The sequence below is a fragment of the Hippocampus zosterae genome, chromosome 13, assembly GCF_025434085.1.
Source record: "Hippocampus zosterae strain Florida chromosome 13, ASM2543408v3, whole genome shotgun sequence".
Lineage (NCBI taxonomy): Eukaryota > Metazoa > Chordata > Actinopteri > Syngnathiformes > Syngnathidae > Hippocampus > Hippocampus zosterae.
The window spans coordinates 2,763,752-2,788,204 of NC_067463.1; the positions used below are offsets into that span (position 1 = coordinate 2,763,752).

Below are 24,453 nucleotides of genomic sequence, written 5' to 3' on the forward strand. Positions count from 1 at the left end.
CCAATGTGAATGTATCATTGTCAGGGTAAGTCACGGTAAAAATACTGAAGCGAAGCACTTTGTGGTTCAACATCAGCATATTTGTTTATTTGGAATTCGAAAACAAAATATGTGTAAGGTACAGAAGTAGTGCATCTTAAGGCAAAGTATAGTCAAGCAGAACGGCATCAACAACAAATTTAAATGCTTGAAACAGGAAAATGAATTTATCGAAACTGAAATGCGTAGTGGCCCTGAGGCGGTAAAGCATTTACATGTGACCGCATGGTAATACAAAGTAAATATAAGTATAGTATATAAGTGAATACGAATCATTGCATTAAAAGGTGTAAGCATATGCTGAATTTCCACAGTTGGGCAAAATATATCATTATCCAGTACCTACGGTATTGTGTTGTGGCACTACACATCGTTAACTATGTACAAATGCTGCTACCGTCTGGTTAAAAGGGGTACTGAGCACGGACCACGACTCAACTCCCTGGGGCGTGAGGAAGTGTCCGACTTTATGCTTTGAGTCGGAGCAATAGCCCAACAATGAGTATTTAAATTTGGTTTAGATGTGTGTCAGGGGCACAATGACAAGAAATGACACAATATCATGAGTTCCCCTTGACTAAAATTACCACAATATCGAAAGTTCATGAAAGGAGTTGACTGCCAGTTGAAATCGGCAGGTTTTTAACACGATCTCTCCATCAGAGAATGTCAGTGGTGTAATGAACAAATGAAACAAATTAAAATGAGCACTTAAAAACAGCTTTGTGTTTGCTTTCAAAACTTAGCTTGTAGCAGACGTGTGCACATTTTCAGCATGACGTCTCTGATCCACTGGAGAAAGGACACTTTGATCCTCTCCTCTTTCATCTATTACTGCTTCAGACAACAAAGTGTATGCAGAAAAGTGGTGAAGATTGCACGACTGTCTCTGTCCTATGTGTTGTGTTGTTATTTTTATTATTTTGACTTCAAAATGGCGCCGCGAGAGTGGCTGCCTTTCCAGCAGCTCCTATTTTTTTGTTGTTCTACTTCTTCCTTTCATAACTTTGCTGCTGTGAATCTGGAATTTCTCCATTGTGAGACTAATAAAGGTTTTCTTCTTCTTCTTCAATTACATCAATTTCACACATACAAAAAAATAGAAGACAAGGCAGAGAGGTCTTCTGTGTGTGTGGGTGTTTTTTTTGTTAGGTTAATTTTTGCGTCATCATAAAGAATATGTGACTTTTTATTTGGTCATATCAGGTTTGTTAATTGAGTTAATTTTGTCAGCACCTATTTTAATTTATTGTTTTACAGTGAAATTATTAGCGAATTAATTTCAGTTTTCGATGGATTGCCCCCCCACTCCCCCCCAAAAAAGCCCAGGTGCAAAGACATGTAACCATCATTTCCTGTGCCAGTGAATTTTATCATCCAAAATAGTGTTCCACCAACTTTAGTGTTAAATCAATATGCATACTGTAGATATACCAATGTCAGGTAGGAACTCCAAAATTCACTCATGTCTGAAGCCACAATTTATGGAGTGATAGTTGCGCTACTGCGAGATCTTTTCATGATGAGCCGCACCTCGACATCCGCGAGACTGTCTTGTCTGGTCTGGGCACAGCCTTCGTCTGCTGCAGCCATGTGTAGGTCGAAGCGCAAGGACACATACTTCTTACGCAGTTTTGGATTGCCCTTGAAGAACGAGCTCTCCCACTGCTTAATGACCTTGTCAATCTTTTCAGTCCTGGAGAGAGAGAGAGATAGAGAGAGAGAGAGAGAGAGAGACACACAGACACGCGCGCGCGCGCACACACACACACACACACACACACACTCACACACACACATTATGTTGTTTTGTATTAGTTAGTCATTTTTTTGTTAACTTTTCTTTTGATAGCGGCACGGACACCCGCAGCGGATCATCTTGTTTTATGTTGAGAGGGAAGAAATTTCATCTGTGCTGTATGTTACACGTACGATACATTTGACAATAAAGTTTATAAAGATAAAAAAGATAAAGATATCCTTTATTTGTCCCACAATGGGGAAATTTATCCAATCCAATCCAACCCAACATTACCACAAGATGGCGCTAAAGCTATCATTTTCTTGCTTGCGGCACTCGAATTGCTTTGGCACGTCGACTAAAACAGGTGTTTACATTTTTCTTTATGTATTTTTTTTTTTACGGTAGATAGGATTAAAAATATATGTAAATAGATTAAGCATCTATTCGTGTAGAGGCAGGAAACACTATTCAATTTAAAATTTGGTGGAAACTATTATGGATGTGGTCGGCCCGGTAGTCCAGTGGTTAGCACGTCGGCTTCACAGTGCAGAGGTACCGGGTTCGATTCCAGCTCCGGCCTCCCTGTGTGGAGTTTGCATGTTCTCCCCGGGCCTGCGTGGGTTTTCTCCGGGTGCTCCGGTTTCCTCCCACATTCCAAAAACATGCGTGTCAGGCTGATTGAACACTCTAAATTGTCCCTAGGTGTGAGTGTGGGTGCGAATGGTTGTTCGTTTCTGTGTGCCCTGCGATTGGCTGGCAACCGATTCAGGGTGTCCCCCGCCTACTGCCCGAAGACAGCTGGGATAGGCTCCAGCACCCCCCGCGACCCTAGTGAGGATCAAGCGGCTCGGAAGATGAATGAATGAATGAATGAATGAATATTATGGATGGTTCAATTTGGACAGCGACTCTGATGATGAACGAAAAGATTGAACAGCGTTTTCCCTTGCCTGGACCGGGGGCAATGGAGCCCCCCCTGGAGCCAGGCCTGGAGGTGGGGCTCACTGGCGAGTGCCTGGTGGCCGGGCCAACACCCATGGGGCCCGGCCGGTCTGAGTCCCAAAAAGCAACGTGGGCCACCCTTCCCTTGGGCTCATTGACTTAGTCGGATTTGACTCCACAAAGAGCCTGGGCTCTGGAACCAGTTCTCTCGAGAAGGGTTGGACTCCCTTCCACTCTGGAGTTGCCCATGGTGAGAGTCGCAGTGCATGTGTGGGCATACTCATTGCCCCCTGGCTCAGTGCCTGTACATTGGGGTTCATACCGGTGGACGAGAGGGAAGCCTCCCTCCGCCTTTGGGTGGGGGAATGGGTCCTGACTGTTGTTTGTGCCTATGCACCCAACAGCAGATCACCCTCTTTGGTGTCCTTGGAGGGTGTGCTGGAGAGTACAGGTACTCCTGCTGGGGACTCCCTTGTTCTGCTGGAGGACTTCAATGCTCACGTGAGCAATGACAGTGAGACCTGGAAGGGCGTGATTGGGAGGAACACCCCCCGCGATCAGAACTAGAGGGGTTTTTTTGTTATTGGATTCTGTGCTCATCATGGATTGTCCATAACAAACATCTTGTTTAAACATAAAGTTGTCCATATGTGCACTTGGCAGCAGGACACCCCTGGCTGCAGTTCGATGATTGACTTTGTGGTTGCATCATCGTATTTGTGGTCGCATGTTTTGGACACTCGGTTGAATAGAGGGGCTGAGATATCAACCTATCACTACTTGGTGGTGAGTTGGCTCCGATGGTGGGGGAAGATGCCGGTCCGACCTTGCAGACCCAAGTTTCTTGTGAGGGTTTGTTGGGAGTGTCTGGAAGAATCTCCCACCTCTGGCAGAGCTTTTCCCGCGTCCCAGGGGAGGTGGGGGACATTGAGTCAGAGTGGACCACATTCTGTTACTCTATTGTTGACCCAGGACATGCTGGAGAGACTATGTCACCCGGGTGGCCTGAGAACGCCTTGGGATCCTGGAAGAAGTGTCTGGGTAGAGGGATGTCAGAATAAGTGGGAGGAAATGGATGGATAGATGGAATTTATCCATCCATTTAAGGTCTAACTGCATGAATGAGGCAGTAAATACAGCAAACGGTCACAAGGGTCAGGGGGGTGCTGGAGCCTATCCCAGCTCTCTTCGGGCAGTAGGCAGGGGACAGACTAAACTGGTTGGCAGCCAATCGCTGGGCACATAGAGTAGAACAATAATCCATGCCCACACTCACACCTTGGGACAATTTTAGAGTGTTCTATTTACCTGCCACGCATGTTTTGGGAATGTGGGAGGAAACTGGAGTACCTGGAGAAAATCCACACAGGCACGATAAGAACATGCAAATTCCACACAGAAAGGCCGGAGTCAGGATCGAACCCTGCTACCCTGCACTGTGAGGTCGACGTACTAACCACCTTGGGCCACCTTCGTAATCATTACTCGACTAAATGAATTAAGAAACAATCATTCATTTTATCAGCATTTTTGTTATAAGAAGTATTGTTTCATGATTTTCTTTAGTTGCTGTTCGTATGTTGGTTTGGCTTTGAAAGAGACGGTTTATACTCATACAAATCTTCCAAAATGATTTGCATTACTGAAACATACTGAAGCCCATTACATGTCTCAAAAAGACATCTCAGTCAAGCAAAGCAGTGTTTAAGCCGGTGTTTAGAAACTTAAACATTTTGAGGTGTCAAGACAAGTACATGTGGGAGATCCTGTGAGTTAGTGCACACAAGTGTGTATGTGGCAACTGACGCCTTAGGCATTTACAAAAAAAATAATAATAATAATAATTCCACTTTCCACTCACGTCTGGTCTGACAACAACAGGTGTCACACCTTGAAGATATCATGCCAGACGGGACTTTCAACATCAAACAAAAGTCATTAAAGGGTGGAACAGTTCCCAAGCAGCTTGAAGATGAATAAACCATGGGAATCTAAAGCAGTAGATGTTTATACGCTTCACAAATTGTTCAGGGTGTATAAAACGGGGTGGGGAGGACGTTGGTGATTATTGCTTTGTAGGCATTTGACTTCATAAAATCGCAGTGAATACTGATTCTTGACAGTTTGCAATTTTGAAGTGTTGACATCAGTTTGTGGGGAAATCAGAAAACTCATTTTTGAATTTAAAAACACTATCTGTTGTTATGACAAAGAGCCTTCAGTGGAACCTGATGTCTGTATGACATAGTAGAAAAATAATTTTACACGCGTACTTACTCAACAGTGCCATGGCCCTCTGCACTCTCCTGCACTACGCTACCCTGAAGAATCTCCTGGGTCTTCACAGTGGAAATTGGTAAATGTTTATCTTGCTCTGGTTCTGCAAGAAGACTTGAATGATGAATCGGGTTTCGGAAGTGATCATTTTGTGTGTGTGTGTGTGTCATACCTGTCAACCTCGGCTAATAGCTCCCTTATAAATTATTATGATTCCCCTTACAAAGCAACAAAAAAAACGTACAACAGCGGACCGCGCATGCGCACATCATGCTTTATCAATCCTACCATACGCATACCTACGATTGAGGATTACTTTAATTGCTGGTTTGCCGTGACAATAGTCGCGATCGACGACGGCATTGTCGTTGGCTACTAGCAGGTGAGACGATCTGGATTTGAGCGAAAAAGGTCTTTGTGAGATCGGTTCACAATTTTAAAAAAATAATAATAATAATTTCCCCATCGCGGGACAAATAAAGGATTTTATTTGTAAGCGCCTTTCACAACACTCAAGGACACTTTACAGGCAAGAGCAAACAATAAAACCACAGATAAAATTATAAAACGAAATAAATTTAAGCGGAATAAGCCAGTCTAAATAGGTGGGTTTTGAGCTGGGTTTTGAATGTGGGAAGAGAATTAACGTTACGAATATTGGGTGGAAGTGAGTTCCAGAGTTTGGGGGTAGAGCGGCTGAAGGCTCTACACCCCATTGTGCTGAGACGGGCAGAGGGTATAGAGAGGTGGAGGGAGGATGAAGACCTGAGTGAGCGAGAAGGAATAGAGATCTGAAGAAGATCTGATAGATACGAGGGGCAAGGTTATGGATGGCTTTGAATGTGTAAAGAAGTATTTTGAAATGATCCGGGCTGCTGAATTCTGGACAAGATGAAGTTTATGGAGACATTTGAGATGGACGGCGAAAAGAAGTGAACTGCAGTAGTCGATGCGGGAGGTGACGAGGCTGTGAACAAGGATAGCAGTAGTGTGAGGGGTGAGAGAGGGATGGAGACGGTTGATGTTACGGAGGTGGAAATATGCGGACCAGGTAATGTTATTGATGTGGGAGTGGAAAGATAGTGAGTTGTCGAGGATGACACCCAAGCTCTTTTTTTCCCGTATAAAAGTTGTAATATACTGTACATGATTTGAAATGATAAAAAAAATTATAAAATACGGGGAAAACGTACAAGTTGACAGGTATGGTGTGTGTGTGTGTGTGTGTGTGTGTGTGTGTGTGTGTGTGTGTATGTGTTACCTGTGAGTATCGCAAGACTTTGTCCCCGATGGAGTCCGGAGCTTTCCATCATCTTATTGACCATTTGTAGTCGTGAAGATGTTGTAGGTAGAGGCTCTGATTTTGGTTCATCGGGAGTGATGGTGTGGTCGCTGAAGCCATTCTCCAAACCTTTTTCATTGGGTTCCAGCAAAAACGATCTCCAGAGCTGCAGAGGCATCTGCTGATCACTGTGGGCCATGTATCTGCAGGAATAGAGCAACACATCGAGGAGGGTGGGGGTAATGTGAAAAATGCATGTGTGCATTGTAACTCATACTCATATCAAAGGTTTTGGGCATGGGACACTTTCAAGGAGTAGTTGGCATCCGGCCTTGAAAAATTGATCAAGGATTCATGTAATCGATGCCATTGAGGGTCACAAGCTAAAAGACATTGAAGGCTGACTGAAATTGTTGACGGCCTACTCACAAAGCCACCGTTATTTGGATTTTCCCCTGGATGAAAAATATGCTCTGACGCTAGCGATCCCATAGCCCCTTACCCCTGCATGAGACTGATATGCCGAGGATGTCTCCACGGAAACAATAAGCTTGGCGATGCAGTTGTGGATACTTGACACGCATACACACCCATGACAACAACGTGCTGCACACCTGCTTGGATGTTACCGCCTTTGTTGGATTCCTATTCGCTCCGCCCTCGTGACGCAACTTGACTGACAGAGCGCTCCAACGGTCTGAGCTGCTAGTCAGACTGGTTGCATTGCATTCCCCCTCTCCCCTCTTCCATCTTCCCCGGTCATTACTTGTACTTGGCCATTCATTCATTTATTCATTCATCTTCCGAAACGATTCATCCTCACTAGGGTAGCGGGGGTGCTGGAGCCTATTCCAGCTGTCATCGGGCAGTAGGCGGGGACACCACAAATTGGTATCCAGCCAATTGCAGGGCACACAGAGATGAACAACCCTCACTCACACCTAGGGACAATTTAGAGTGATCAATCAGCGTGCCATGCATGTTTTTTTTGGAATGTCGGAGAAAACCGGAGTACCCGGAGAAAACCCTCACTTGACCAATGAATTTGATTTAATATTTATATTTAATATTACAACTAATATTGCAACAGACTCTTATGAAGGACAAGTCTGGCATTGAAACTTTGATCTTCAGCTCAGTGGTGAACTACAACTCCAATTAACTTCTTCGCTTAACTCACAGGTGTCAAGTTCCAACAAGACACATAATTTTGGGGGGTAAACTAAAGCAAATAAAATGTGTGTACTGTGTTAACTGTTTTGTTAAGCGCTGTTGTGAAAGCGCTATATAAATCAGCATATATTGTTTGTATTGTATTGTATACAGTACATAGATTAAAAAAAAAAAAAAATATATATATATATATATATATATATATATATATATATATATATATATATATATATATATAGACCACGGACATTAAGACCTGAAAGCTCCTAACCATGCATGGAGGGTTCCATCCCAAATCCAGCACCCTGAGACTGTACGCAAGCCGAAATGAAGGAGGCCGGGGACTAGTAAGTGTGAGAGCCACTGTCCAGGATGAAACATCCAAGCTCCATGAATACATCAAGGAGAATGCTCCAACGGATGACTCAGAGAATGTCTCAGACAATGGGGAACAGAAGATGAGGCGCTGGAAGAGGGACCATCATGGGAGGACAAGGCCCTACATGGGATGTACCACCGGACCATAACTGAAGTGGCTGATCTCAAGAAGTCCTATCAGTGGCTAGAGAGGGCTGGCCTGAAGGACAGCACAGAGGCACTCATCCTGGCTGCTCAGGAGCAGGCCTTGAGCACCAGAGCCATCGAGGCCCAGATATACCACACCAGACAAGACCCAAGGTGTAGGCTGTGCAAAGAGGCACCTGAGACGATCCAACACATAACTGCAGGGTGTAAGATGCTGGCAGGGAAAGCCTACATGGAACGCCATAACCAGGTGGCTAGCATAGTCTACCGGAACATCTGTGTGGAGTATGGACTGGAAACCCCAAGGTCAAAATGGGAAACACCTCCGAAGGCGGTGGAGAATGACAGAGCGAAGATCCTGTGGGACTTCCAGATCCAGACTGACAAGATGGTAATGGCGAACCAACCAGATATCGTGATCATAGATAAAGGGCAGAGGAAAGCCGTTGTCGTGGATGTAGCGGTCCCAAGTGATGGAAACATCAGGAAGAAGGAACATGAGAAACTCGAGAAATACCAAGGGCTCAGAGAGGAGCTGGAGAGAGCCTGGAAGGTAAAGGTGACAGTCGTGCCTGTGGTGGTCGGAGCACTCGGGGCAGTGACCCCCAAACTAGATGAGTGGTTGCAACAGATCCCGGGAACAACATCGGACATCTCAGTCCAGAAATGTGCAGTGCTGGGAACAGCAAGGATACTGCGCAGAACCCTCAAGCTTCCTGGCCTCTGGTAGAGGACCGGAGATGAATGAGGGACGGACACCACCCGAGGGGTGAGTTGAGGATTTTTTTATTTTTTATATATATATATATATATATATATAGTCAATTCAACTCAACTTTATTTAACTTTATTTAAAGAGCACGTTAAAAACCTTTCAAAGAATGCAGCCTGCGGTGGTTTTTAATGTGCTCTTTAAATAAAGTTGAGTTGAATTGAGAATCGTAGGGAAACAATTACTACGATGTGGCCCGATAGTGAAAATGAGTGACACACCTGTCCCAGCTTGCTCACCGCAAAATGTCACTGTGATCAGTCGGTCCGCAAGCGGTCTCATTTTTACCTGAGACATTAACAAAGGAACTTCATGCAGAAATCATTTCCCAAAGATTACTGCAATGATAAAAGCAAGTCCCAACAGGCCGATGTAAAGAGTCAGGCAACAAAGGACCGTGGTCTTGTATGACGTCACCTTTCACAAATCAACTCAATGCTCTATGTATGTAGTCTACCAAAGCTGTGAATCCCAGACCACCCACTTCTCCTCCATCGAGGCACTTACTACACACCGTATGTCTCTAACGCCATCATGCACGTTGTATTTAAAAGCCGCGAGAACAAATGCTGTGATAATTAGTGTTCTCTATGAACTATGCTTGCTATGGCATGTCAGTAACATTACGACATCTGAAAACACCTTTTAAGATAAGACAAGCTTTCTCCTGAGTCTGAGTCTCAGGACAAGTTTTTTTGTTTGCCACACAGTAAAACCTATTGTTTCCAAGATGGGAAAAAAAGTCCCTCAATGAAACAGGTAATTGGAGGCAGTGAATTGTGTTGTATTATTCCGTCATTTTATGTTATCAGACAGGATGTGTTGCCTGTCTGAATCCAATGAAAAACATTGCTTTTACAGTGCGTGAGTCGTGACTGTGCTTGATTGCTGAAAAATGTTCCTCTTCCCTGTTTCCTACATTCATTCATTCATTCATCTTCCGAGCCGCCATGATCCTCACTAGGGTCGCGGGGGGTGCTGGAGCCTATCCCAGCTGTCTTCGGGCAGTAGGCGGGGGACACCCTGAATCGGTTGCCAGCCAATCGCAGGGCACACCGAAACAAACAACCATTCGCAATCACACTCACACCGAGGGACAATTTAGAGTGTTCAATCAGCCTGCCACGCATGTTTTTGCAATGTGGGAGGAAACCGGAGCACCCGGCAAAAACCCACGCAGGCCCGGGGAGAATATGCAAACTCCACACAGGGAGGCCTCTCATCCCTGACCTGCCCTCCTCCTGTTCCAGCAGTCGTCTGTAAGTGGAGATTTCTCGCTCCAGTCGTAGCTTTGTGTTGAGCATCTGGCTGTGTCGCTGACGCTGTGTGGCCAGTCCATTCCTCACTTGCTCCAGCTCACCCTCCAGTCCAGTGATCACCTGGGAAAGTTCTTGCAGCTGGCTGGAATACAGCTGCTGGGTGTTGTGTAGGGAGTTCTCAAGGCCTTTCTCCTGGAGAATCAACGAGAAGCAAAGCCACTGGTATTTTTGAAAACTTGCTTTCTTTGGGCGGGGGGGCGGGGGGGTTGTCCACACTTGTTTGACACTGAAGAAGCAATGAGTCGACCAAACCCTTGTAGTCTAAGAAATACAATAAATGTGAATGTGGGCCTTCACAGCTGCACAGTAGAACATTTGGTTAGCTGCCTCCGAATAAGAGTGCTCATTGTCTTTTGCTGTTTTGAAGTCTGGTTTACTGGTTTGCTCAACCATGTCACATTGTTGAAAAACTATGGGCATAGTTGAGTGCTCAACACTTTGGTCCTCACTGAGCTTAAATGGAATATTTTGTGAATGCATGTGTCTTCAATGTTTGGTGTTGGGGAAAAAAAAGTGCTATGTGCTAATACGAACAGGTAGGCTGGTTTTTAGAGTAATCCCCCCGGGGAATGCATGTGCAGGTGTGTTGTCAAAAGAAATGAGTCACAGCTCAATGGAATAATACTCGCCTACAGAGCTAATGATGTGACCGTATGAATTGCGTGTGATGATGAGTATTTCTTGTTCTTACTTTCATATGTGATCACATCTGCAAAGTTGTTGTACCATATGAATACTGGTGGCTTGGATGTTTGCGCTTTCTTACCAATGCATGCAGGGTCTCAATCTCCACCTGAAGGGAGTGCCACTGCTTCCGGGCCTCAGCTAAATCTGCCAAAGCATCCCTCAGCGCATTGCTGCCGAGGCTAACCTGTGTCCATGCTGCTTCCAGCTGGGTGAGATGAAAGTAAAGAAGGTACATAAAGTATGTGTTAATGGAGTGTCTGGCGGAGATTCTTTGAAAAACAAAAAAGGCACAATGGGAACTAATTCCAAATATCCTGCACAATTACAACTGTCACAGAGTCAAAAAAAAAAAAAAGAAGTGATAGGCTGTGTGGCTTGTATGTTATATGAACAACCAGCAGTGCCGACCTTTGAGTTTGTATTCACACACAGTTGTGCCAGCTGTGTTGACACACTGCACAGCTGATGGGCATTTCAAACACATCCACACCCACCAAGATGCAGTGAAGCATTCATGCTGGGTATCTGCTATAACAATGTTGATACATTGGGAGTAAAAAAAACAAAACAAAACAAAACTAGAATACATCTTGAGTGTGACTCTGTTTCAATCTTGTGTTTTATTTAAGTAATATGAATATTTACTGTAATAGAAAAGCAAAATCATGTACCACAGATCAAAGCGAAACCCCATATAGTATGATGGGGTAATTTACATTCAAAGTTCTGCTGAGCAATCGTAATTTACAGCCAAGTACTCATGGGAAACTATGCATCTTATCTTAAGTGACCCTGAAGTAATCATACATAGATGAACATTTGCACAAAGACATTTTCTATCCAAGCAGACGAAGACAGAGCAAGCCCTAGAACTCAAACTTTGACTGAGCATTCATCTCCTACGGGCCAGCTTTGAGTCTGTTGGCTATGGGCCAGAACAACACTGCAGGAAAAAAAAATGATGAGCGAAGATGCAGGAAGAGATGTGTACCTCGTTGTAAGCGCCAAAATGTGTTAGGGTTGTTGTTGTTGTTGATGCAGCTGCAGCTTCAGCTTCAGACTGGCTCGCCCCACGATAGCTGTGAAGCCAATATGAGCTTGTACACGGACTAAGATGCCTCTCATTCTGGTTAGGAGGTCTGTTCAGGTTGCACTGAGCTCTGATTTGGTCGAGGAGTTTGCTGAGCTCCATCCCTGTACCATCCTCTTCCTGTTTACCTGCTTCCGTAGTGGCTGCTAACGAAGCATCACATGAGGGGGATCGCTGCAACTGCAGAGCTCTGGCTGCCTGCAAGCAGGCAACCAAAGGGGTAGGGGCATGAGAGAAGGAGTGGGATGCAGCAGAAGAGATGGAGGAACAGAAAGACTGTTAGTGAAAAATGAAATGACAGTACAATGCATACTGTCAACACGACAGGGAGAAAGAGGAGTGTGTGTGTGTGTGTGTGTGTGTGTGTGTGTGTGTGTGTGTGTGTGTGTGTGTGCGTGTGCATGTGCGTGTGCGTGCGTGCGTGCGTGTGTGTGTGTGTGTGCGTGCGTGCGTGTGTGTGTGCGTGTAAGATGAGATTCATATTCAAAAAGCATCTGCATTTGGAATTCTGCATGCGGGAGATCAAAATGGTGCGATTATATTTTGATCAATCACGGTGATGTAAAAAGTTAAAACCATAAATACACACACAAAATGGCATGTACCATGTAAGAATAACACATATTTTATCCAGACTGTCTTCATTTTGAGGGTTTCAAAAGAATATTTGGACAACTGAATCACAGCCTTCTAAAGAGGGAGATGATGGAAAGTGAACATTAATGATCCAATGCATTCCACATCATAGGCATATGGAATAGGCAGGTATGCCTGATAATAGAATAGAATAGAATACAATACATCCTGATTTATATAGCGCTTTCACAACAGCTACAGCTGTAACAAAGCGCTCAATAAAAAAACAGTTAACATAAAGTAAAATAATAAACAAGACATGGACCGCATGGTGTTCATTACCTCAGCCAAAAGTGAAATCAAAGAGGGGAATTGTTTTCTACCCTTTTTGTGTCTTAGTTTAAGTTTCTTAGCATGTTAGTTAGAAGGATTACACAAAATCACACCAGGTATTTCTGTTAAACTTTGTGGGTGATCATATCAATTATACAATGGTTCCATGCTCTTGTATGAGAAAATCCTCTGTGAGCAATTCATTATCTCACTGCAGGCAATCCCGCAGGACAGCACCAACATTGAGGCAGATGATCCCAAAAATGAATGTGGTCTCAACTTTATACATCAACAAAAAATGTATTTAATTATATTTTCTTCCATGCGACAAACAGCTCCACAATTATGTCTCCATTTTGTTTCAATGGAACAGTTTATCCCCCTACCCAAGAATACACATAGGATGTCTTCGTACACATGCAACCAACAAACAATGTAAATTTGTGGAGTTGCTTGTCACATGGAAAAATAAATTCTTTAAACTTTTGGTGATGAATGAAGATCAGCATGCAAGGATTTTTGGCACTTCAGAGAACAAATTGGCCCTGCCCCATTGTTGGCACATTCCTGAGTAATTGTCTGCAGGGAACAAATGAGTCACTCGCAAAAAACAATTTCATGTAACTTGCATGTGTGGAGCACCCCCCGCGACCCTAGTGAGGATCAAGCGATGAATGAATGAATGAATGCATGAGTGCCTTAAATGGAACCATTGTAAAATCAATGTGATCTTCCTAACGATAGTTATTAATGATCCCTGTGTAAGAGAAAGAAGCAAACAATCTTTCCAGATCTGCGCTTCCTACTTTTCTATGTGATAATTGGAGTCATTAAAGAATTCATTAAATTACCTCAAGTCAAAGTGCGAAAAGTATGAAGTATAATGCTATATATTTAATGTTGTCCAAATACCTTGTGTAATTCCAAAATATTCATCCATCCATCCATTTTCTGATCCATTAATCCTCACATGGGTCGGTGGTGGTGGGGGGGGGGTTGTTGGAGACTATCCCTGCTGTCTTCGGGCAGTAGGTGGGGGACACCCTGAACCGGTTGCCAGCCAATTGCAGGGCGCACATAGGCAAACAACTATCCACGTTGACACCCTCACACAACTTAGAGTGTTCCATCAACCTGCCGCACATCTTTTTGGAATGTAGGAGGAAATCAAAGTACTCGGAGGAAACCCATGCAGACACGGCGAGAACATGCGAACTCCACACAGGAAGGCCGCAGCCAGAATCGAACCCTGTTCTTCTGCACTATGAGGCCATTGCGCAAACTACTTGATGACAGAGCCGCCATTCCAAATTATCCATCAATCCATCCATTTTCCGATCCGCTTTATACTCACAAGGGGCGCGGGGGGTGCTGGAGCCTATCCCAGCCGTCTTCGGGCAGTAGGCAGAGGACACCCTGAACCGGTTGCCAACCAATCGCAGGGCAACCATCGAACAACCATCCACACTCAAGAATGTTCAATCAACCTGCCATGCATGTTTTGGGAATGTGGGAGGATACCGGAGTACCCGGAGAAAACCCACGCAGGGCGGGGAGAACATGCAAACTCCACAAAGCGAGGCCGGATTGTACCCACAACCTCCGCACTGTGAGGTCGACATGCTAACCACTGGACCACCGGGCCACCCATTCCATCCATCCATCCATCATCTACCGCTTATCCGGGGCCGGGTCGCAGGGGCAACAGCTTTAGCAGGGAAGCCCAGACTTCCCTCTCCCTAGCTACTTCTTCCAGTTCTCCCCGGGGGATCCCGAGTCGTTCCCAGGCCAGCTGGGTGACATAGTCTCTCCAGCGTGTCCTGGGTCTTCCTCGGGGTCTCCTCCCGGTGGGACATGACCGGAACACCTCACCGGGGAGGCGTTCAGGAGGCATCCGAATCAGATGCCCAAGCCACCTCATCTGGCTCCTCTCGATGTGGAGTAGAAGTGGCTCGACTCTGAGCCCCTCCCGGATGTCCGAGCTTCTCACCCTATCTCTAAGGGAGAGCCCGGACACCCTGCGGAGAAAACTCATTTCGGCCGCTTGTAACCGGGATCTCGTTCTTTCGGTCGCAACCCATAGCTCGTGACCATAGATGAGGGTTGGAACGTAGATCGGCCAGTAAATTGAGAGCTTCGCCCTTTGGCTCAGCTCCTTCTTCACCACGACAGACCGATACAATGTCTGCATCACAGCAGACGCCGCACCGATCCGCCTGTCGATCTCCCGCTTCCCTCCTGCCCCCACTCACACAAGACCCCAAGATACTTGAACTCCTCCACTTGGGGCAAGATCTCCCCCCCAACCCGGAGGGGGCACTCTACCCTTTTCCGACTGAGGACCATGGTTTCAGATTTGGAGGTGCTGATCTTCATCCCAACCGCTTCACACTCGGCTGCGAAACGCTCCAGTGAGAGTTGGAGAGCCCTGTTTGAAGGAGCCAACAGCACCACATCATCTGCAAAAAGCAGGGATGCAATACTGAGGCCCCCAAAACGAACCCCCTCAACGCTTCGGCTGCGCCTAGAAATTCTGTCCATAAAGGTTATGAACAGAATCGGCGACAAAGGGCAGCCTTGGCGGAGTCCTACCCCCACTGGAAACGATTCCGTCTTACTGCCGGCAATGCAAACCAAACTCTGACATCGGTGGTATAGTGACCGAACAGCCCGTATCAGGGGGTTCGGTATCCCCTATACCAGGTGTCACCAACATTTTTGAGGGTGAGAGCAACTTCATCTGTACCGATTGTGTGAAGGGCTACCAAATTGATACACGTCTGAAATAACATATTTGTCCAAAATACCTTCAATAATATGAGGATGGGTTATTTTTAATACTTGATGATTTAAATTGTCAGACTTTGATCGTGTTTCGAAATGTCTCACAGTACTGCCAATGTTTGCATTTTTAAATCATAATTTCTACTAGCAAATCACAATGTCCAGGCACTGGCGGGCTACTCAAGTGGTCTTCACGGGCTACCTGGTGCCCGCGGGCACCATGTTGGTGACCACTGCCCTATACCATACCCTCGAAGCACTCCCCCCCACAGAACTCCCCGAGGGACAGGGTCAAACGCCTTCTCCAAGTCCACAAAATACATGTAGACTGGTTGGGCGAATTCCCACATACCCTCGAGGACCCTGCTAAGGGTGTAGAGCTGGTCCACTGTTCCACGGCCGGGACGGAAACCACATTGCTCCTCCTCAGTCTGAGGCTCGACTTCCTGACGGACCCTCCTCTCCAGCACCCCTGAATAGACCTTACCAGGGAGGCTGAGGAGTGTCATCCCTCTGTAGTTGGAACACACCCTCCGGTCCCCCTCTATAAAAAGAGGGACTACCACCCCGGTCTGCCAATCCAGAGGCACTCTCCCTGTTGACCACGCGATGTTGCAGAGGCGTGTCAACCAGGACAGCCCCACAACATCCAGAGCCTTGAGGAACTCCGGGCGGCGCTCATCCACCCCTGGGGCCTTGCCACCGAGGAGCTTTTTAACCACATCGGTGACTTCAGCCACAGTGATAGGAGAGCCCACCTCAGAGTCCCCAGTCCCTGCTTCCTCCAAGGAAGACGTGTTGGTGGAGGAGGTCTTCGAAGTACTCTGCCCACCGGTTCACAACGTCCCGAGTCGAAGTCAGCAGCGCCCCATCCCCACTGTACACCGTGTTAGTGGTGCACTGCTTCCCCCTCCTGAGACATCGGATGGTGGACCAGAATTTTCTCGAAGCCGTCCGAAAGTCGGCTTCCATGGTCTCACCAAACTCTTCCCACGCTCGGGTTTTTGCCTCGGCGACCACCAAAGCTACGTTCCGCTTGGCCAGTCGATACCCGTCAGCTGCCTCTGGGGTCCTACAGGGCATAAAGGCTCGATAGGACTCCTTCTTCAGCTTGACGGCATCCCTTACTGCTGGTGTCCACCAGCGAGTACGGGGGTTGCAGCCACGACAGGCACCAACCACCTTACGGACAAAACTCAGATTGGCCGCCTCAACAATAGAGGCACGGAACATGGTCCACTCGGGCTCAATGTCCCCCGCCTCCCCCGGAACATGGGAAAAGCTCTGTCGGAGGTGGGAGTTGAAACTCCTTCTGACAGGGGATTCCGCCAGACGCTCCCAACAAACCCTCACAATACGTTTGGGTCTGCCAGGACAGACCGGCATCTTCCCCCACCATCGGAGCCTACTCACCACCAGGTGGTGATCAGTTGACAGCTCCGCCCCTCTCTTCACCCGAGTGTCCAGAACATGCGGCCGCAAAGCTGATGATATAACTACAAAGTCGATCATCGAACTGCGGCCTAGGGTGTCCTGGTGCCAAGTGCACACATGGACACCCTTATGCTTGAACAAGGTGTTCGTTATGGACAATCCGTGGTGAGCACAGAAGTCCAATAACAAAACACCACTCGAGTTCTGATCGGGGGGGGGTGTTCCTCCCAATCACGCCCTTCCAGGTCTCACTGTCATTGCTCACGTGAGCATTGAAGTCCTCCAGCAGAACAAGGGAGTCCCCAGCAGGAGTACTCTCCAGCACACCCTCCAAGGACTCCAAAAAGGGTGGGTATGCTGAACTGCTGTTTGGTGCATATGCACAAACAACAGACAGGACCCGTCCACCCACCCGAAGGCGGAGGGAGGCAACCCTCTTGTCTACCGGTGTGAACCCCAATGTACAGGCACTGAGCCTGTGTATTGAGTATGCCCACACCTGCTCTGCGCCTCTCACCGTGAGCAACTCCAGAGTGGAAGAGAGTCCAACCCCTCTCGAGAGAACTGGTACCAGAACCCAGGCTGTGTGTGGACGCAAGTCCGACTATATCCAGTCAGAAATTCTCTGCCTCACACACCAGCTCGGGCTCCTTCCCTGCCAGAGAGGTGACATTCCATGTCCCAAGAGCTAGCTTCTGCAGCCGAGGATCGGACCGCCAGGGTCCCCGCCTTTGGCTGCCGCCCAGTTCACATTGCAACCAACACCTTTGGCCCCTCTCATGGGTGGTGAGCCCATGGGAAGGGGGACCCACGTTGCCTCTTCGGGCTGTGCCCGGCCGGGCCCCATGGGTGTAGGCCCGGCCACCAGGCGCTTGCCAACGAGCCCCACCTCCTGGCCTGGCTCCAGAGGCTGGCCCCGGTGACCCGCGGCCGGGCAAGGGAAACCTTGGTCCATATATTTTACTCATCATAAGGCGGGTTTGAGCCGTGCTTTGTCTGGCCCCTCACCTAGAACCTGTTTGCCATGGGTGACCCTGCTAGGGGGATAAAGCCCTAGACAACTTAGCTCCTAGGATCATTGGGACACACAAACCCCTCCACCACGGTAAGGTGACGACTCACGGAGGGGCCACCCATTCCAAATTATTGAATGCCATACTTCAGTGAAACTATTAAAACTGAACGTACAGTCAAACCTGGTTTTCGAACGTCTCGATTTTCGACCAAAATTTTAGATTTTTTTTTTTTTTATGCCTGTGATGACAAACAAATTTCGGTTCTCGAACAAACTGAGCGCACTTGAATGCACCATTTGACTCCTCTCGCCTTCCTTACACGAGGAAGTGACACTTCCTTGGGTAGATGAGGAAGTGACGCTTCCTTGTGTTGCATTCCATTGTGAGCAGACGTGTTCAGTAAACATTTTTATTTTAAAATCGTGGTTTCGGTTTTCGAACAATTTCGGTTTTCGAACAGCCTTCTGGAACGGAGTATGGACGAAAACCGAGGTTTGACTGTATTAAGCACGTCATGACTGTGTCCGTTCATATGCATTGTTGTGGTGTACATAGGCAAAACCATACCAAAACCAAAATTTATGTCAAGTTGCATTTATTTATATAGCCCTGAATCACAGTCTCAAAGAGCTTCGCATGCCCACAGTTGACAAATATTAATGACATCCCCCAATCTTAACCCCCAGGAGGGAAAGGAAAACTTTAAAAAAAAAACCATCTGGGGGAAAATGAGAAACCTTGAGAAGGGGCCGCAGATGGGAGAATCCTCCTTCCAGGATGACCAAGCTGCAATGGATGCCGACTGGGCAACATCTGACACATTATCCTTCCTTCTGCCACTGCCTGGATGTTATTTGTTGAATAATACTGCTTGTACCATGCTTTTTGATTTGCCGTAGTTTAGCGTTTATTGAATTCAAATTACAGCCAAACCTCGGTTTTCGAACGTCTCTGTCCTCGACCAAATTGGTTTTTAACCAAAAATTTCGAGTTTTTTATGCCTCAGATCACTCGCTAAGTGACGCTTCCTCGTGTCGCTTTCCATTGTCAGCGGATGTGTTCAATCCATTTTTATTTTTTTTTAAAGAGCGTGGTTTCGATTTTCGAACAATTCAGTTTTCGAACAGCCTTCTGGAACTGATTATGGACGAAAACCGAGGTTTGACTGTATTTGAAAATATACTGAAAGTACTCTTCTGATTTTTTGTCCTTATTCCTAATACTCCTCATCTGTCGATGAAATTATCAGGCTTCAACGAGGTACATAAAGCATTTCATTAAGACAGAAAAAAAATATTGACAATTGTGGCCCTGTGATGGGAGGCAACCAGTTTAGGGTGTATCCCGCCAACTGCCCGAAGAATGCTGGGATGCGCTTCAGCACCCTTGCGAGGATAAAGCGGTTCAGAAAATGGATGGATAGACATTGACGATTGTCTGGCGATCAGACCAGTTCAGGGTGCACCCCACAACCCCTGCCTGAAGACAATGGATATAATCTGCCTACCCTTGTGAGGGTAGGTAGTTTGGATAATGGATGGATTATGTTATATTACAAATGTACAGAAATCTAATGACCTGATACTCTTGGTGTATATCCTGGAGCTCTGTCATGGAGTGATCAATGTCGGCCTGCAGAATCATGTTGCTCTCATCAGTCTTCTTCTTTGACTCCCTCAGCACAGCCACCTGTTGCTCCAGATCCAGGGTGTTACGCTCTTCCGTGTCACACCTGTAACATGAATGGAGAACACTATTAATCACAAGGTACCGCTGTACAAACATTTGGAGAATGGTGCATATCGTTTTATTTGTTTATTTATTTATTTATACACTGTATGTTGTAATATTGGAGATATTAAGACCATAATGCTTTCTGACACACGCCATGGGAGATATTCAGAATGGCTCTATACTCCTTTTCCATAGCTCTAGTTTATTGAAATAAAAAAGAAGTATGAAAACAAATATTTACTATCTCAACCAGAATGGATACTTTTTGCTAGCGTCAAATCAACCAACTAGTACTCACAGTACACACCTTGTTTTTGTTTTTTTTGTACATGCTTTACACTACCAATGTCACTTACTAACAAATTACACCTACTGTTATTAGGACTCATTCATGTCGAAATTTGTATCTATTCATTGAAGCAAATAATTAATAGAAGCATGATATACTTATGATTGAAAATGATATCATGTACTTTTGAATTATTTATATATGTATAAAATACTGCAGACAGTAAAGATATTTGTACATTATGGTGTACATTCGCAATCTGGCCTCGTGTGGGTACATTAGTGACACCTGCTTTCATAAAAAATGCCCGTGCATGTGATAGTGAAAAGGCTAAAAGATAGCTTAGAACTTTCAGGAAAGTTACAGACAGATAGAGCTGACCTGGCCTGGATGGCAGCAGCTCTGGACTTCATGCTTTCAGACTGCAGTGCCAACTGGGCATTCTCCATCAGTAATTTGCCAACCTAACAAAAAAACAAATGCAATAACAACCCCGATGCAGTGTTCCGTCCATCCATCTCAAGCTCCCAGCTTGCTTCTTTTCTACTGGGCTCTGAAAATGTTTACACACAAAACAAGTGTAGTCAAGTCAGTCAAACCTTTTTCTATAAACTTGGGGTCACAGGCGTCGCTGTAAATTTGATGTTTTTATAATTTTTTCTTATTTTGGTTGTGTACACTTGACAAGATGCATGACCCGAAAAAATTTCAGATACATGGAAATATTTGTCTTTTTTTTTTTTACTTTTTTTGCTGTGACATTTAACTTGCATTGGGGCATATCAGGTCCAACAAACGACTGCCACAAAAAGATTGCACCGTGCAGCAGTTGGCACTCACTTTGTTGCTCACTGTGCTGCCATGAGTTCTGGAGTGGAATAATTTTGTCACACACACCAAAATGTATTCTATTTTTGATAATGAGTCAAATGCACATGGTTAATTGGCCAGTCTTCTTTGTGTCATTCCATTTATCTGTGTCAATCCATTTTTTTGTGAATAAAGTGTGTGTAAGATCTTATTGGATTGAATGAAAACATGAAGTACAGCGTACTGGTGCCCTTGAATTTAGTAGCTGTAAGTAGAATTCATATTCCTTTTTTGTTAAGTGTTTAAAAAGAAGAAAAGCAAATCAAAGAAAAGAAAATCGGAAATAACAGACAATGTTTTCAACCTCATTAAAAAAAATAAACGCTTCCACATTTGTTTTAGCATGACTGTAAAACATCTCCGGGACATGACACAACCTTGCTTAAGGAGAGCCAAATATAGAACAACAAGGAATGTGCAAACCATTTATTGGATTTAGAGTTTGTTGCGCTCAATATGTGTGGATTTCACTACACTCGATACTCCTGAGCCTTCGTAAGCCCCTGTGAGATCAGTGGATCAAAAACTACTTAACATTTTAGCAGATTATTAGAATACATGAATGTGCTCCAAATAAGAAAATCTAATCTTATGCTTTGATATGAAAGGCACAAAAGAGGAGAAAGCAGTCAAATTTGATGTGCTTACAAAGACATGACACAATCTTGGCGTTGCGAACAGAAAAATGTAACAACAACCTTTTTTTTTGTGCAGAGTGCTATGAAAGAAAATCAACAGACATGTAATGCCATAATAAAGTTAATCCCATAAACTTAATGATGCCACAATTCCTAATTGTTTTCATGTTTTCAATGATATTCTCACATATAATTTATTGCTTCACAAATGGGACACACACAACAGAAACTGTACTAAAACCCATCAAGTCTCTATTCAAAAAGGCAGTTAGAATCCTAGATAGGAAACCAATGCACTTGCACAATTGTATCATTCTAAAAAAAGAAACCTTCACATTCTCAACCTGGATAGCGATCAGATTTTTGTGGATGCCTGTCTCATTTACAAAGTTTTAAATCCACTTGCACCTCCACTTTTGGATAAATTCATTCAGAGGAGAAACAGTGAAGGTCTGAGAACTTTGGCCTTGATGAGAAGTGATTGCAATATAACAAGATATAGAACAAAATTTGGTCAAACTTCCGTAAAAGGAACGCAATTCTGGAATAAAGTGCCAATGCACAATAGAGAGTGTCATTTCTTTCCACTTTTCAAAAAAGAAAAAAAAACATTGGCTAAACATACATCGGACATGCACCCACGAAACACCTTTTCCAGACTCCAGCCTGCTCCAGTGGGCTTCTGGCTAACCAATTTGTAGATCTAAGTGATTTGTCTGTCCTGGTTTTGGTCTTGTAATTGAGTCCTGCAACTTTTAGTACCGTTTCTTTCATTATGTCTTCCCTATCTAAAGTTTTATGTGTCTCACTGTGCTATTTTAGAATCCTGCCTTGGGACTATGGCTGAAAATGAGCCTTTATGCTAAGTCGGGGCGCATTTACACTGTTTATTCTTGTGTTGATTCATGTACGCTGTCCTAATGAATGAATGAATGAATAAATAAATAAATAAATAAATAAATAAATAAATAAATAAATAAATAAAATGTGTACCTCTCTCGTTCAGGTCCAAGAATATGTAATAATGAGTCTCGTAATTGCATATCAAAGTTTTAATTCCTTATTCTGGATTCAAAATGTATACATTGCAGTTCACACACTCGTAAAATGCACTTGCTACAAACTAGAAACTTCATGTTTACTTGTAGATGAAATATTGTGACATATTTCAGTGTTCAGTGGTTAGCGACTGGCTAGCACTCAAAAACGCTCTATAACATGAGCCTTTCAACACCTTTATGGCTAGAGAAGAGATGTTATTTGCATGGTGTTTCTAAATGGCTATGTTCCACTGTCATGTCATGATCATTAACTCTACATATAGCGAGTCCCTGTGTGACAGCAGTGAATTTTACGTCACACGGCCTCGGTATTAGTCATAATAGTCTTGCATTGGTCTTTTTTGGTAGAAAATATGTCATTACGTTGTTAATTTTTAGCTCAGAAACAAAGCATCAGGTGGATCCTATAAAATCATACACTCTTGATGAATTATTAATTCGTCTTACCTGAGCACGGAGTTCTTTCACGGCTTCTTCCTGCTTGGACCAGTCCTGAGTGCACAATGTGTTTCTCATGCCCTTGACAGCTATCTGAACTTCCAATTGTTGGTTGGTCTCCTGCAGCCAGTTCATCTGTTCCAGGAAGCCCTTCAAACGAGTGTTCATTGCCCACATGATCTGACGGGAGTTCTGCACCGAGTCCATGCTAAATTCACTTTTGTACACTAGGAGACACTGATAATTTCGGTCAGAGGACAGACATTATTGGTCAGGCTATTATTTGTCATTTTAAAAGAAACACAGCACACGTACTTACTTCGTTCCTAGCAGATGTGATAATTTCTACACCCGTAGGTACAGCTAACAGTCACACTTGTTCTCGGGCACGCAGTCAGAGGCGTTAACTAAGTAAATGTTTACCGAGTGATACTCACGCGAGGTAACGTGACCTCCCAAGCATATAAGACAATAATTGCAGTAAAAAAAAATCTCCCAGTCTGTTTTAGTTGGTCACAAGAATCCAAAGAACCTCTCCTCTGTGCACGGCTTAGCACATTCCTCTCGAGAGGACCGGTCAATACTTTCTTCTTCCCACTGTGTGTGAGGTCATCATCAGGTGGTCCCTGAGATGGACCCAATGAACTGCGATCAAACTACTCTGAGAAAATGTGTGGCTGTATAGTCTTGATGGTCAAACTACAGTTGCAACCCTCTACTGTTACAAACACATAGAAATTAGGTGAGTGGGGCACACAACACGAGCACTGCACACAATTGAAACCTAGTTAGCTAGGTAGCGCGCTTCCCCCACAACTCGTGCTTACAACACGAGCAGCACTCCGGGGCCCTTTGTCCACTCTGATCCAGGATTACTTAGCTGCTTTCAAACACACTGAAACACAATGTTCAGGGAGCCCTAATAACATGTCGTGCATCAGACACCGAATTGCGTATTTTTGTGTTGTTTTCGTTTAAATTAAATTCTTTACGCTCACATACACTGCTAAAACATCAGTAAAGATTGAGTAGTCGATTTTTAGAGCCAAATTTAGTTCTGACTGTCTGGGCAAGATTAAAATCTCTGTTTGGTACTGCAAATGCTCTTCAGATTCATCCAGTAAAATGGTTAGTGGTCTTTCTCTTTTGTAGCGCTTTTCCACCGACAAGACCCTCAAAGCGATTCACACTGACTCCTCGTTTGCTTGTTGATGACATGACATCAGGAGCAACTGGGGGTTCGGTATCTTCCTCAAGGACACTTCAACGTGGTCACAAGTGCCAGCGATCAAATCCACAACCTCGGGGTTGGGAGGCCACCACTCTACCACTGAGCTGTGCCCCTCATCTTCTGACAACAAAGAAAATGCATGTTATCATCTCAAGAATACAAAGCTAAACTGGATTGACAAAAGCAGCCAAATGGCCAT

General features: G+C 44.9%; 1 protein-coding gene across 3 annotated transcripts; it reads right to left on the reverse strand.

Annotated features, from left to right (window-relative positions):
* Positions 1 to 58: 58 nt before the first annotated feature.
* Positions 59 to 23,774, reverse strand: krt222 (keratin 222). 3 transcript variants are annotated; one of them, XM_052083874.1, is made up of 10 exons: positions 23,343 to 23,771; positions 23,033 to 23,260; positions 20,398 to 20,480; positions 19,572 to 19,725; positions 11,752 to 12,048; positions 10,840 to 10,965; positions 9,985 to 10,205; positions 6,264 to 6,487; positions 5,003 to 5,105; positions 59 to 1,735 (listed from the first exon to the last, which is right to left on the reverse strand). In XM_052083874.1, the coding sequence occupies exons 2-10, from the start codon at positions 23,228 to 23,230 to the stop codon at positions 1,522 to 1,524; spliced, it is 1,620 nt and encodes a 539-aa protein (XP_051939834.1). In that variant the 5' UTR covers positions 23,231 to 23,260; positions 23,343 to 23,771; the 3' UTR covers positions 59 to 1,521. The 3 variants fall into 3 exon arrangements, with proteins under 3 accessions (XP_051939834.1, XP_051939836.1, XP_051939835.1); XM_052083875.1 differs by lacking the exon at positions 59 to 1,735 and adding an exon at positions 3,166 to 3,762 and having other exon boundaries at positions 23,343 to 23,774; XM_052083876.1 differs by lacking the exon at positions 5,003 to 5,105 and having other exon boundaries at positions 23,343 to 23,773.
* Positions 23,775 to 24,453: the final 679 nt, after the last annotated feature.

Bases quoted from the DNA above. Each gene is read 5' to 3' on its own strand.
- krt222 (XM_052083874.1), bottom strand. From the start codon at position 23,230: ATGGACTCGGTGCAGAACTCCCGTCAGATCATGTGGGCAATGAACACT. The intron at 20,481-23,032 runs GTAAGACGAATT...TTTTTTTGTTAG, and splicing joins TGAAAGAACTCCGTGCTCAG to GTTGGCAAATTACTGATGGA. The intron at 6,488-9,984 runs GTCAGGGATGAG...CTATTCCTGCAG, and splicing joins CTGGAACAGGAGGAGGGCAG to ATACATGGCCCACAGTGATC.